At 37.9% G+C, this 15,388-nt stretch overlaps 1 protein-coding gene across 1 annotated transcript in view; it reads right to left on the reverse strand.

Annotated features, from left to right (window-relative positions):
* LOC128867983 (Bardet-Biedl syndrome 4 protein homolog) overlaps nt 1-10,995 on the reverse strand; it is a 61,460-nt gene extending 50,465 nt beyond the window's left edge. The window contains exons 1-3 of the mRNA XM_054109650.1: nt 10,785-10,995; nt 10,558-10,697; nt 1,642-1,754 (exon numbers count right to left, since the gene is read on the reverse strand). Of these exons, the coding sequence (XP_053965625.1) occupies nt 1,642-1,754; nt 10,558-10,697; nt 10,785-10,857 (326 nt within the window). The 5' untranslated portion in view covers nt 10,858-10,995. The remainder of the gene's footprint in view (nt 1-1,641; nt 1,755-10,557; nt 10,698-10,784) is intronic.
* Nucleotides 10,996-15,388: the final 4,393 nt, after the last annotated feature.

A 15,388-nucleotide genomic window follows, 5' to 3' on the forward strand; every position in this document is an offset into this window, starting at 1 on the left:
CACACTTACAGTCTGTGTCAGAAAAAAGGAACCGCGATTATTCATGAAGTATAAAAGATATATATTTAAAATTTTTTTACCAGAAGGTATGTACAAAATTACGAGTCGCAATTACTTAATAAGCCGTCGTGTAGTCCCCGTCGTTGTCGAGTATAGCCTGGCATCTTCTTGGCATGCTTAGAACCAGCTTTTCTGCGTAGCTCGTCGACAAAGAGGACCAGACTTTGCGAACTTGACGCACGAGTTGCTTTAAATCATAGACTGGCCTTCCGGTAAGATGCGTTTTCATAGTTCCCCACACATTTTCAATGGGGTTGGCGTCTGGGGACTGGGAAGGCCAGTTCGTTACTGTGACCCCATTTTCTTGTTTTGTTGTTTCTCAATGTGCTTTTCTGAGAGCCGTGGTTTTGATGATGTGGGACGGTAGGATATGTTCGCCTCCTTCAGTCGTCGTTCGATGGTGTTGATGCTCACATCTTTTCCCTTTTTAGCAAGAACTGATCGTGCTTGGCGTAGTCACAAAGAAGGGTCCCGCTTAAAAAGTTGGACGATCACTTTATCCTGCTCTTTTGTCATCACTCGCTTCAAGCCACGCTCGGAAAAGTCATCAACATTTTTGTACACCTTATACCGCCGGCCGCCGTAGCCGAATGGGTTGGTGCGTGATTACCATTCGGAATTCACAGAGAGGTCGTTGGTTCGAATCTCGGTGAACGCAAAATTAATAAAAACATTTTTCTAATAGCGGTCGCCCCTCGGCAGGCAATGGCAAACCTCCGAGTGTATTTCTGCCATGAAAAAGCTCCTCATAAAAATATCTGCCGTTCGGAGTCGGCTTGAAACTGTAGGTCCCTCCATTTGTTGAACAACATTAAGACGCACACCACAAATAGGAGGAGAAGCTCGGCCAAACACCCAACAGAAGTGTACGCGCCAATTATTTATTTTTTTTTATACCGCTGATTCCACATCACAACAAACTTTTTGGATTTTTTAATTACTTTTGCTGCCGCGGCGTAAGATAATTTCGGCCCTTTCGAATTCGTGCATAAGAATACCGCCTCGAAACTCTTCGCGTACTTCTCACTCATTTTTGTTTGGTTGCGTTTACGGGAAAGTTTCGAACGACACTAACCTGAGTTAGCACTGGAGTCGTAGCCCTTGACTATTACGCAGCAAAAAGCAGAACGAAATATATCATGAAGTTACAAGAAGAAAGCCGCTTCTTTTCTTCTGACACAGACTGTACATTATACCAAAATTTGAAAGGCTATGAAATGTTTATGAATGTTTAAACTGGAATGTATGTGCTTTTTGTATGAGAATGAACTATATTCCATGAAAAAATTTATTAAAAATAAATAAGAAACAAATAAATAGTAAAGCTTAGACAGTAAGTCCTAGTGCTGTAATTATTTAACGCAGTGTCTGTGAATAATTTTTTATTTATTGTGGCTTATCAGTATTCGTGTGTTTAATTTTGTTCTACTGTTACAGTGACTGTACTCTTATTGGACAACCTGTATATTGCAAGGGCAGATACGTGTAAGTATGCACATAATCTTAAACGTATATTTGCAGATTAAATTGAGTATGTGAGTATACATACATACATATTTTATGCAATTTTCTTATACTCACAGCGTTTTGCCAATCTCCTTGTAAGTCTCGATATTTTTCGAATTCAAGTCGAGTGCCTTTTGTAGATTGCGCAGTGCCTCAATGTTGTTGCCCTCTTCACGGTCAATTAAGCCCTAAGCTTGTAGTAAGTTAAATGATGGTCAGCACGAAATAAGTGAAGCAGCACATGCAACCAATTTAGAGAAGGTTAAGAACAGCGTTGTCATCGCAGAGTGAAGGAATAGGCGGGGCAAAAATTTAAAAATAAGAGACAAAATGTATTAACTTTAAGCTGTGGAAATGTATGAGAACAATTTAATACGAAATTCAAATTTTTGTATAAAAAAAAAATGCAATGGAGATATTTTTTTTTAATAAATATCTATAGATGCTATGTAATAATAATAAAAAATGTATGCCCCCATTAAATTTGTGCTATGCCCAAAAATTTATTTAGTTATTTTCATTCATTTTCATTTATTCATTTAGTAAGTCAAGAAATACAAAGCTTCTTACAGACTACATAGAACTAGGTTAGGTTAGGTTAAGGTGGTAGTCGGTCCGTACGACCAACTCACTCAGACCTTATAGGTCCGTTGTAATACCACTATGCAACACGGGAACCTTTATCTCTATGAAACCATTTTGAGGCTTTTATGAAGCGCAGGATTGGTCTAATCCCCGCGCCAGATAGTTCTGTAAGAGAATTGAAAAAGTGTTTACCTAGACAACGTGCTCTGATTTTAGCTAAGGCTGGACAATTGCAAAGGAAGTGCTCTACTGTTTCTTCCTCCTCCTCATCTCTACAGCTTCTACAATATTCATGGGAGAAAACTCCTAGTCTCAAGGAATGCCTTCCAAATAGCCAGTGGCCGGTGATACAAGCCACGACCTTCGAGATATCTTCTCTTGAGAGGCTAAGCAATTCCTTTGTCCTTTTCTTGTTTATTTGCGGCCATAGTAGCCTGGCTGTTATGCATGTATCTTCTTCTTCCCATGACCTATTGGCCTCTTGGGTAATGTTGTTTTTTATTATTAATTTACTCGTGGCCAAAGGTATTCCAATGGTACTTTTATCACGAAACAGTTGAAGAGCAGTACCTTTTCTGGCTAGCTCATCAGCAGTTTACCGTTTCCCTCAATATCTCTGTGTCCCGGAACTCAAATAAGGCTGACCTTGAATACGACGCTAATATCATTTAGGACTGCTCGGCATTCCTGTGCAACCTTTGATCTTAGCATAGCCGCATTCATTGATTTAATGGCAGCTTGGCTATCCGAGAATATAATAGGGATATGAATAAGTTCGTGCGGTTTTACAACAGATGGCGTAACTTGATTATTATTCCATCGATCCACATTTCCAAACATTCATTGGAGAGCTACTGTCGTAAGGCACAAACGTCAGTATAAGTTTTTTATTTGAAGCGTAAACAACAATATTTTTACCACACTTGAAAATGTCGAATTTCGTGCCAAATAATGTGTTTTTGCGGGGAATTCTTCTTCATTATTTTAATATGAAGAAAAAAGCAGCCGAAAGTCATCGTATCTTGGTGGAAGTTTATGGTGAGCATGCTCTATCTGAGCGAACGTGCCAGAAGTGGTTTGCACGCTTTAAAAGTGGTGATTTTGGCTTGGAAGACGAAGAACGAGAGGGTGCGCCGCCAAAGTTCATGGATACCGAATTGGAGGAATTGCTCGATCAAGATCCGGCTCAAACGCAAGAAGAGGTTGCAAAAACTTTGGGAGTTGATCAATCAACCATTTCCAAACGATTAAAAGCCATGGGAATGATCCGAAAGGTAGGCCATTGGGTGCCGTATGAATTGAAGCCAAGAGACGTTGAACGCCGTTTTATGGCATGCGAACAACTGCTTCAACGGTTTGAGCCGAGCACTGCGAGAAAAACGGCCGCAATACGCCGATAGACACGACAAAGTTATTTTGCAACATGACAATGCTCGGCCACATGTTGCACAAGTGGTCAAAACATACTTAGAAACGCTCAAATGGGATGTCCTACCCCACCCGCCGTATAGTCCAGACCTTGCGCCATCCGATTACTATCTCTTCCGATCGATGCAACATGGCCTGGCTGACCAGCACTTCCGTAATTACGATGAAGTCAAAAAATGGATCGATTCGTGGATTGCGGCAAAACCAACCGAATTTTTCACAAAGGGAATCCTTGAATTGCCAGAAAGATGGGAAAAAGTAGTAGTAAGCGATGGACAATATTTTGAATATTAAATTTGTAACCATTTTACGTCAATAAAGTTTCAAATTTCGAAAAAAAAACCGCACGAACTTATTCATAGTCCTATTATTTATAGTCGTTCTTGTTACGGCATGCATATTTAGGTATGTAGCCACTTCTTTTATGGCTAGAACCTCTGCCTGATAGACGCTACAGTAGTCTGGTAGTCGAACGGATAGTTCCAGTCCTAATTCTTTCGAAAATACTCCATAGCCAATTTTATCGTCTAGCTTGGAGCCATCTGTATAAAAATTTAACTCTCCCCTTCTCCATGGCCTTGGTGTTTGTCACTCCCTTCTTGACGGTATACTTGACTTGAAGAGCTTGATGAAGGTAAGTCTAGGAGTAGAACTAAGAGTAATTCTAAGAATTATATATACATATATGTTTGGATACCATTTAAGAAATTACTAAGGGATAATTTAAATTTAAATTTAGATAACGATAAATCAAAAGCCAAAGAACTTGAAATATGGTTGAACTCATTCAATGTTCTAATGATAGGTACTTTCGAGGCATAAACGGTTCTAACACGCTCTAGGAAGAATAAATCATTCCTCCGTAGATTTTTTCGAGGTATGTAAAAATGAATGCGCTCTAAAAGTATAGGCAAGTCAACTGTCCCATTTATAATACCGAAAAGAAAGCAGAGTCAGAATACTTCTCCTACTTTGTAACGATTACGGATTACTTGATATATTACGTTTTATAGCGATGGATAATTTTTGTTTTACAATATACTCAAAGAGCTTTGAAACAGTTAAAAGTTCGGAAATAGGTCTGTAGTTCGCGATGTACTTTTTATTCCCAGCTTTAAATATATGTATGTAGGTATGATAGAGGTAACTTTCCAAGTATCTATGAATTGTCCACAAACTAACGATTTATTAAAAATTATTAGAAGTGGATAGGCAAGAGCAGAGCATTTTTTGGCAAAAAAAGATGATACTCCATCAACATCCACTTGTCACGAACTTTTGATGTCCTGAATACCATAATAAATATCATCAACAGTCAACTGCAAAGAACCAAAAGACCAACAGAAGAAGCAGTATCCTCTCTATCATATCTAATTGATCCTGACGCTGGCACAAAATTGGAACTAAAAAAGTCCGCAAAAAGGTCAACAGCCTCCTTTGTAGAAGAAGCGTAGTTTCCATTGAAGAAGACATCGAAGGGAATGCTAGAGCAACACTTCCTGGATTTTACATAGCGCCATAACGCTTTAGGATTCGTTTTAATTTCATTCTCAAATCCTCGAACATATTTATACTGCAAAACTTTACTTAAGTACTGGAAATTTTTTAGCAAAGCGAAAATATTTATCTCTGTGAATTTGGCATTAGATAATTTAAATTTTTTGAAATAACTTGTTCCTCGAATTCTTAACCTTTTTTAATTTTAGTGTACACAAAGGAATTTTATAGCTCTTACTACTAGTAGATGGTACATATTTACAAAAAATATCATAAATCTTCTTTTCAAATGGTGAGTCCCAATCCAAAATCGAAATTTCGTTTTTAACAACACTAAAATTACACCGTTTAAAGCAAAAATGTTTATTAACTGTAGCTATAGAATTCTAAGCAGCGAATAACAAGCGGTATATGATGATTAATAGCATACGAAAGTGAATCAAGACATTCACTAAGTGAGAGATTCATGTTGTCGTTTATGAAAATTAGATCTAGAATTCGAGAAATTAATTTTCATAAGATCTGAACTAAAATATTTAATATTACATTATATTTACCCGTGAAAATATTACCATTAAATCTTTATGTGTTTTGTTAAAAAATAATACGTGCTTTATTTAGTACCCTTTAACTACTTTTTTTTTGGATTGTTTACATGTTTCTAAATTTTGCATAGCTTTTAGGGTCCGTGAAAAAAAATAGTTAACCAAATTTGTTTTTAAATAAAGCATAAGACAATTTGCGCCTCCATTAAAAATATATCGTCGCCTTTTATCCGCAGTGCTGTAACAGAGCACTGCCGTTCTTCGCTCTACCTGTTTTCCCCTTCGTTTTACCTATGTATGTACATATATTCCCCTTTGCTGTTTACGCCCTCTCACAATTCATTTCTAATTTGATCACCAAACTTAGCCTAACCTAGACAGATCCACAATGTGTGCGATACACTCAGTTGAAAGAAAAAGTATAGTGAGTTTAAATAATATGCTTTAGTAGTATTCCTAGATATTAGTGGAGCATTCAACAGTGTGTCGAGAGAGAGGTTTAGCTACAACAAATACAGAACCCGCTGTTTTCGTGGATAAATACCCTCTTAGGTTGTAGAATAATAAGAGCGGAATAAAACGAAGCTAAACTCACTAAATCGACATGTGAGGGTACGCCTCAAGGTGGTGTTCTATCGACACTTCTCTGGTTACTCGCAGCTAATCGGCTTTTAAAGAAATTTGAAGGTATGTAAAGGGTCCGGCACTCGAAGTGTAACCAATTAAAAAGGCCATAAATTTAGTTTGAAAAATTACTTTTATTCAAGTCAAAGTAAAAAATGTGTGAAAATAATACAAAATGAAGAACCAATTTACTTTTGCTCGATATGACCACTTTTTGCCTTGGCTATGGGCTTGAGACGGTCCAAAAACGAGTTGCAAGCTGCCCGAATATGAATTGCAGGTATTTTGGCCCACTCGCGAACAATGGCGTTTTTCAGCGCCTCGAGACTGGTGAATCTTTTAGTTCGGACCTTGCTCTCCAAAATGGCCCAACGGGAATAATCCATTGGGTTCTCGTCTGGTGAAGTTGACAGCCATTGTGTGGACGTTATGAAGTTCGGATTGTTTTTTTGATCCATTCTTGGTTCACTTGAGCTTTGTGAGACGGTGCCGAGTACTATTGAAACATCCATGGTCTGCCACCGAAATTTTTTGCTGTCCACGGCTTCAAAGCAACCTCCAGAATACTTTTCCGTTAATATTTCGCATTTACCTTGACGTCAGGCTTGATAAAACGATTTAACGGTTGGTCAAATAAACCCCATCGTTTTGAGAGCTTACGAATTGCTAAATTTGAAAAATTTTCTCGTTAGAAAACTCAATGTTCGGAACACGGAAATTGACCGCTTTCGGACAAGCGTAGCAACTCCTTCGCTCTCAATTCTGACTTGTTGCTGCTTTGGTGTGTGGTCATGCGCCTTTTGGATCTTGTAAGGCTTAACTTTGAGATCAGTTTTCAGTATGCGACGGATACTACGGTCAGATATTTTCAGTTCTTTCGCCATTTGGTTGGCACTTCGTCGGGGATTTCGCTCAAGTTGCTTCTGCACTTTTTGAACCATTTCACGTGACGTTGCAGTCTTTTGATGACCACCTCCATGATGTTTTGCGATGCTACCAGTACCAATGTAACGAGTAATGGTGCGATAAACCAAAACTTTATTTACTTTAAGGTGCTCGAGCTCACGAACAATCGCTGACTGTGATTTTCCAGAAAAATTTAATGCAATGACATTTTTACGTTTGAAATTCATTACTGATTTTCATTTTTCGCCTTTACTCTCGGCAAAATTCTTCTGCTCGCTTGTAAACAATACTCTGGGCTGCCATTTAGGTAACTAACAGGCAGCTGATGCCGGTCATCAGCTGCGCGAGCTACCTAAAGTTGGTTACCGGACCCTCTAATCCAGACCTTTCGTAGTCTTAATCATCAGCATTCACATTTTTTTTAATTAATTTAAATGGTCTGTCTCGAGTGTAGAAGTATGCAAAGTAAATTCGGTTTGTTTAATTTAAAAATAAATTAACATCCTTTAAGTCTTAAATTCGTATTTGTATTTTACAAGCAGTAATTATTTTGAAGCAAAAACCTTTCGCCAAGATTCTCTGAAAATACAATATTTTTGGTAGCGCGTCCAAAACCATACTAACACAAATTAACGGGTATACCTGTGTGTATGTATGTAAGGGCACACAGTTGGGATACAAAAATGGTTTAATGCTTTTTAAATAGGTCTGCTTATAAACTTTTCAATGTGGCTACAGTGAAATTAGGTAAATATTTGCTTTCAGCTTAAAATAGCATAGGATTTAAAATTCAAAGAGAATACTTTATATGTATTTTTTTGGGGGTGTAATAAAGTAGCAAATAGATTCAGTGAAATAGAAAAAAATCGCACACAATTTAAATATAGAAAAATATGTAATTCACTTGTTTGCTAAAAGCTTTTCAAAAATTTGCTCCAATTATACTAATTTACCTAATTCAGGCGGGTACCTAAGTTAATGGCAGACTACAAAAGCATAATTTGTGTTACAGATTCCCAATGCAATTTCACTAGCTTAGCAATAATGAAAACCTATCAATGAAGTTTACATGCTTTTTCCGTTCTGAATGGAAAGTCCATTAAAATTTAATTAATTAATTATTTGACCACGCATTGGCATTTTCATCAAAGCAGGAGGCAGTGCCAACAAATTATGGTCAAATACTTTTCAAGTAAGCATTTGTAAATAAGGGTTTTCCAATAAGCCGACAATTTTGCTTATTGACAAAGCCAAAGAGGTGGAAATGGGACTCATCACTCAAGATGATTTTTCGATGGAGTTCCGGATCATTTTCATGCATTTCAAAGACCCAATCAGCAAAGACGCGACGTTGTTGATGATCGGCCGGCTTGAGTTCTTGTGTTAACTGGACTTTAAAAGCCTTAAGACCCAAATCTTTGTGCAAAATACGGTGTAATGACTTTTGTGGAATGCCTACCATAATTCCAAAGAACGACGGGGAATGGACAAACCTTGGTTTTCTTCAACACTTTCGGCTACAACAGCAATATTTTTGACTGTTTTTGAGCGACGTGCACAGGTCTTATTCTTCACATAACTAACTTGTCCCAACAGCTCGAATTTTTTCACCAATATCTGTATTGCGGTCCGACAAGGTGCTTCACGATGACCCAAAAATGTTCGAGTTTTACGAACCGTCTCTGCCAAATTTTCACCATTTTTATAGTGAATTTTAATAATTTCAATGCGTCAAAGCGTTTTGCGTTCCATTTTTATTAATGGCTTAGTTTCTCCTTGTCAAATATCAAAAAGTGACAGCTTCAAAAGTGACATCTACCGAAATAGCGGGCTATTCAAAATAACACCTGTTATGGGAAAACCCTTTACAGTCAAACTTCTATAACTCGAATCAGCATTACTCAATGAAAATGTTCGACTTATGGAGATTTCGAGTTATTCAGGTCTTTATGAGGTTTGCACCTCGTCGTCATAGTCTTTTGTACCCTGTCTTCGAGTTATAGAATACTGTTATTTATTTTCAAGGAACTACAATTGTGTAAGATACATAAATAATAAAATTGGGATTTATTAAGTCGAAGTACTGGGTTGGGAAATAAGTTGACATCGTTTTTATATTTTCGTTTTATTTTACAACGATTTGGTTTCTGTTTGGCAAAGGGTAAGCAGTCATTCGATAAAACTCTTTCTGCTCCACAAAACCAATTTAATTATGTTTCTGAGTTATTCAATTTTTTATTAGTTTAGAGGCTTAAAAATGGAATGCCCAGGAAACAAAAATCAACATTTTCGACACCTGCTCTTCTTTGCTTTTCATCGAGTTCAAAAAGCTGCCGATGCAGCCCGGGATATTTGCGATGTATTGCGACGAGAAGGAGTCATAGGCGAGTCTACAGCACGGAAATGGTTTGCAAAGTTCAAAAATGCGACTTTTACGTCGATGACACGTCCCGCAGGTGAAGGCCTTCTGAATTCGATGAAGAACGTCTCAAATCACTTTTGAAGGAGGAGTCGCCAAACCAGTCGTGAATTGACGGAAAAAATGAGCTGCGATCATAAAACGATTCTCAACCACCTTTATTCAATTTATTACCCAAAAATTGGGAGCCTCTGTACCTCACGAGCTCAACGAAAGAAACACAGAAAGCCGCCTTCAAATTACTTCTCAGCATCTCGCCCGCCATCGAGCAACATGCGGTGATAAACAGCATCGAATCGTCATGATAGATGAGAAATGGTGCCTATACATCAATATGAAGCAAAGCAAGTAGTGGATGGCTGCAGGAGATACGCCCAAGCCGAGAGTCAAGCCGGATCTTCATCCAAATAAGATCATGATATGTGTTTGGTGAGATTGGGAGGGTATGGTGCACTGGGAAATCCTCGAAAAGAACGCCACGGTCAACAAAGAGCTCTATATTGCCCAGCTCCACCGCGTGAATGATGCTATTCGACTGAAAATATCTGATCGACATGGTCAAACCATACTCCTTCACGACAACGCCAGGCCCCATGTTGCACAAGTCGTCAAAGCCGCACTCCATGAGCTCGAATGGGAGGTCCTTCAGCATTCGCCGTATTCTACGGACCTTGCACCGACCCATTACCATCTTTTCCGCTACCTGTCAAACCTTCGATAACAAAGAGGTCCTTAAAAACAACCTTGACACCAGACCAGCTGATTTTTGACGGAACGGCATCAACAAATTGGTCGAGAGGTGGGAAGAGATGGGTTGTAAACAGCAATGGCGAATATATAATTGATTAACTTATTGATATAAATATTGTTTTTTTCTTGGATAAAAGGATAGGCCTAAATTGTATACACAAATTCCATTTAGCCGCTTTTAGGTTGTTACACGCCACACTTACTACACTACGGTTTCACACACACATACGCACGTACCTTCACAAAATACAAATACTCGGGATTTAAACTCCTATACAGCTCCCGTTCGATGATGACGCGGCAACGTATGAAATCACGGCGCGCATAATAGAGATGCAACAGCCAATCGATGTTAGTGCCAGCCGCCATTATGGGAACTGGAATACAAATTTTTATTACAAATTAAAGAGAAAATATCATTAAGCGAAAATTAATTAGTTTAAATTTGTTGCACTCGAACGCACCTGCTTTGACCACCTCCAGCGTGGGCAGCGTTATAACGTGCCCATTACAAATGATCTCGTCCGCACTGGCCATGCAATTGAAGTTGGTAATAAAGTTAAAACTATGTATGACTCAGGAACGATTTTCACTTTTTTTTTATTGGTCTTCTTATTTGGCCAACGGGTAGGTAAATAAAAACCCTGCGTTGGTGTAGGAGTAATTTGTAGTGAACCAGAGGGGATGCGTGTGTATGTGTGATTGTGTGAGCACAAATGTCCGAAAAAAAAACTGCTGCTATTTTTTTTATATTTATTTGCACTTTTATGTTGCTTTTTTACATTTTTATTGAACTGGTAGTTTTCCGGTTGTTTGTGCTTTGTGCCACAAAAGAATTTACGTTTAGCCAAAACAAAAGTTAGTGGCCATGGCAACCTGAATGTGGGCATTAGCAATTGTTGTGGCTTGCAGCAAAGCAATGATATGACAAAAAAATTGGAGTTTCCTGCATCGAAGTAAAGGGTATTTCAAAAGTGAAGCCTACATAGATGTCAGTTGTGAATAATTCCTAGCCGACAGATGAACGAAGCAGACAGATTAACGATAGAACAACGCGTTTAAGGGGGCAGATACCTGTAAACGGCCATATTTTCCCTGATTTTCATTCAAATTATTTAAAATGAAGAAGTCAATATATATATATATTTAAATTGGCATACAGTTTATTTATAACAGGTGGCGCAAAAGTAACCTTGCGATGTTTTTTGGCTGTAATTTAAAACAAAAAATGAAAAACTTTGATTCTTCTTGTGGATTATTTTTATTTGGTCTTTTAATTTTTTTTACATCAAGTCGAGAATATGATGTCATGTAAATGGCCGCCGCCACAGCTGATTGCCATTTGAGCCCTTTTTATGGCATTTTCCATCACTTTGGCCAAAACTTCCGGCGATATATCCTCACATTCTTGACGGGCATTGTCTTTAAGAGCTGCAAGAGTCTGAGGCTTGTTGGCATAAACCCGCGACTTTAAAAAGCCCTACAAAAAGAAGTCTGGAGTGGTCAAATCAAGCGATCTTGCTGGCCAATGCAAATCGCCAAAACGGGAGATTAGGCGCCCGGGAAATGCATCCTTCAGCATATCGGTTGTGGCACGTGCAACGTGTGCCGTTGCACCGTGCTGTTGGAACCACATGTTTTCCAATCCCAATTCATCAAGTTGCGGCAAAAAGAACTCGTTGATCATTGCTTTGTAGCGCTCACCATTCACAGTAACCGTTTGTCCCGCGACATCTTCGAAGAAAAATGGTCCGATGACTCCTCCAGCGAAAACAGCACACCATACAGTGACTTTGAGCGGGTGTAATGGCTCTTCGTGGGTTACACGCTGATTTTCAGTGCCCAGAAGCGTAAATTTTGCTTATTTACGTACCCGCTAAGATGGAAATGGGCCTCATCACTTATGATTATTTTTGATGAAAAATCATCTTCCTCTTGGTGGTGATTAAGGATGGCTTGAGCGTATGTTAGACGCGATTGGCGGTCAGCAGCTAACAGCTGATGCACCGTCTGGACTTTGTACGGAAACATCTTCAAATCTTGTACCAAAATTCGCTGTAAAGACCGTCGACTGATACCAATTTGCGTGGGACGTCGTCTGGTCGATGTCAACGGCGCTTCCATGACATCCTCGGCTACAGCAGCAAAATTCTCTAAACGGCTAAACGTCGCAGTGTTTCACCAGTAGGCGTTGGACGGCGAGGAAATCTGCGACGAAATTCACGTTGTACCAAAGTCACCGACCGATTATTGGTCAAATAAATAGTGAGCAATATTCCGCGTTCTGGAGCAGTGTAGCGTAACATTGTTTATTAACGTGTATTTCGCATGTGTTTACTACACAAATGTCAAAACAGAACTGACATTAGGGGCCAATCGCAAAATTTATAGCATTTTCTGATAGGAGGATTACTTTAGCGCCACCTGTTACATTAAAATAATATAAATTTTTTTATTTACAATATTTTAATCATTTAAATGGCGGACGTACACCAGAGAACTGCACCGGCTCAGTGTAAAACATTCATACGCTTCGCTTGAACAAAAAACAGGCCTTTGCGTTCAAACGATCGAACTTGTTCAAATAAGTTATTGTCATTGTTTATTTCAGCTCAATCAAATCATGTGCTGCGTTTTAGCCTCCGATGTTATCACCAATCGTCTTCATAGCAGCCGTTTCGGGTATTTGCTCGTTCGGCTATACATTCATTTTTTTGAGCAAGAATAAAAGGGCTATAGAGCCAAATGAGCCGGTTTGAACACGTATGATCCCGCATGAGTTTTTGCTTGTAACTAACGATAGCAAAGTAAAAGCAAAATTTTAAAGCAAAAACACTATATTTTTATTTTTTTTTTTTCTTAAAACTTATAATAAAACACGAAAGAAAATAATGTAAATAAGGAAACATTGCTGAAACCAACTAATCCTTTCAAATACGAAACGCAATTTACAGCGTACATTGTACGCCAACGCTCGTTTGCTCGAACATGTGCTATTTACAATAATGACAATTACTTCTTTGAACAAGTTTGATCGTTTGAACGCAAAGGCCGATGCTAATTTCATTCAATGCTGCTTTTTGTTCAATGATTAGATTTGAGCCGAAGACATTAGATCATACGTGTTGACTGAGCTGAACTACGCGTTCGCCTGCATGAGCTGACTGCACTTGACCAAATATTTTGGTTCAATTGACTGAATGTGAGCAAGAAATTTAGCGTATGAACAACTCAAGAAAACAGTGAGCCATGCAGGTCTCTGATGTACACTCAATTCTTCCAGGAAGGTCGCAGCGGAGCTTTTCAATCGACGGGCATTGTAGCGACGCCGATGCTATATACAATGCCCGCATGACCTGAATACAAAAAACTAAAATTTTTTTTGTCTATTAATGTCCTAATTTCTATATGAATTAAACAAAAACGGAAAAAAATGCACGGCATAAAATGCTTAAAAAAATTAGTTTGAGGCGAATTTTCCTACTATTTTTGCTTCGAAAAAATTATTATTTTTTTAATTTTCGAAAACTTGAAACACATAGAAAGTAATATCATAAAAAAGATGTGTGCAAAATTTCAGGGAGATCGGTCAATAACTTTTCGAGTTATGATGTACGCCAATTCGAAAAACATAGTTTTGAGAAAAACGCGTCTAAAGTTTGAATACAACTTAACTATACCTCTCCCAGCCCTCGAACGCAAAGAATAGAGTCGTCACGGTTGACGAAATGTAATATAGGAAATACTTAAATCTACGTTCTAAAAAATTTCTGACATATTCTTCAAGGATTATATTAACATTTTATGAAAAAAAAGAAATTTCGAAATTTTACAGGTATCTGTCCCCTTAAATTATTGAAACTTATTATGAAAATAGTCGATCGGGAAATTCGTGATTTTTTTCGTGGAAATAATCGTCCGAAAGAGTTGACAATTCAAAGGTTGGTGAAAAAATTTCAAGAAACTGGTACTGCGCGTATAGACAAAAAGGCTGGCAGTCCAAAAACTGGACGTTCTATTGCGAATATTGCTGCTGTAGCGCAAAGTGTTGCTGAACAACCTTCAATCTTCATCATCGATACTTCGACGTTCTCAATAATTAGGTATTCATGAATCGACAGTTTGGTGGACTTTACCTGTAGATGTACTCATGGTGGACATTAAGCGGGTTTGGGGTAGTCAGAGACACGAAAAAATGATGATTTTCAATAAAATTTTTTTGCTAGTCAATTGCTTTATTTTACAAACAAAAACATAGCACTAACACATCCCGTTTCGACTTGACTTTATCAAAAATTAAAAAAAAAAAATATTAATAGTTGTAAAAGTTAGCGCTGTTTGTGTGAAGCCCGCTTCTCCAGAAGTCGCTTATGGTGATGAACAAGAGTCTTTGGAGATTCATCTAAAATCATTCGGACAAGAGAAATTAGCTTTATTTATAGATAATCTTGTGCCTGATTGAAGTTTTTTTTCTTCAACATGAACAATATGCCGGCCCAAGCAAAAATTTTTCTGATTTTCGAGAAAACAACCGACAATTAATTGTTTAAAAAAATTGAAATTTTTGAAAACCAAAAAATCCTTCGATCAGGCACGAGTTTTTTATGTTTTTCAAAAGCAGTATACATTTTTTTGAAATCTATCAAGCGGTGTTTAAGTTACAATGATCACCTGTTCAAAAAACAAAGTTTTGAGAAAAACGCATTTAAAGTTTTGCTATCGAGCTCCGGAGCGCCCGAGCGCCCGAGCGCCCTTTGTTAAATGTTGAATAACTCGAAAAGTATTTGTCGGATTTGCTTCAAATTTTCACACAATATTTTTATACTTACAGTAATACTTTAAGAAGATACAAAACAAAAACCAATTTTTTGAAAATTCTGTCTACCCCTAACTCCTTAAGTAATGTCGTTTTTCACACAGCCCTATTTTAAATGTAAGTAGTGAAACTTGAAAGAATCTAAATTTTTACATCTTTTATTTTAAAACAACTTCCGGATGCGTCTTTTGAAAGACCCTTTATGAACATATAAAAACAATTTTTTTTTTAAGGATGATAGATTACCAGGTT

The sequence above is a fragment of the Anastrepha ludens genome, chromosome 6 (assembly GCF_028408465.1).
Source record: "Anastrepha ludens isolate Willacy chromosome 6, idAnaLude1.1, whole genome shotgun sequence".
NCBI lineage: Eukaryota > Metazoa > Arthropoda > Insecta > Diptera > Tephritidae > Anastrepha > Anastrepha ludens.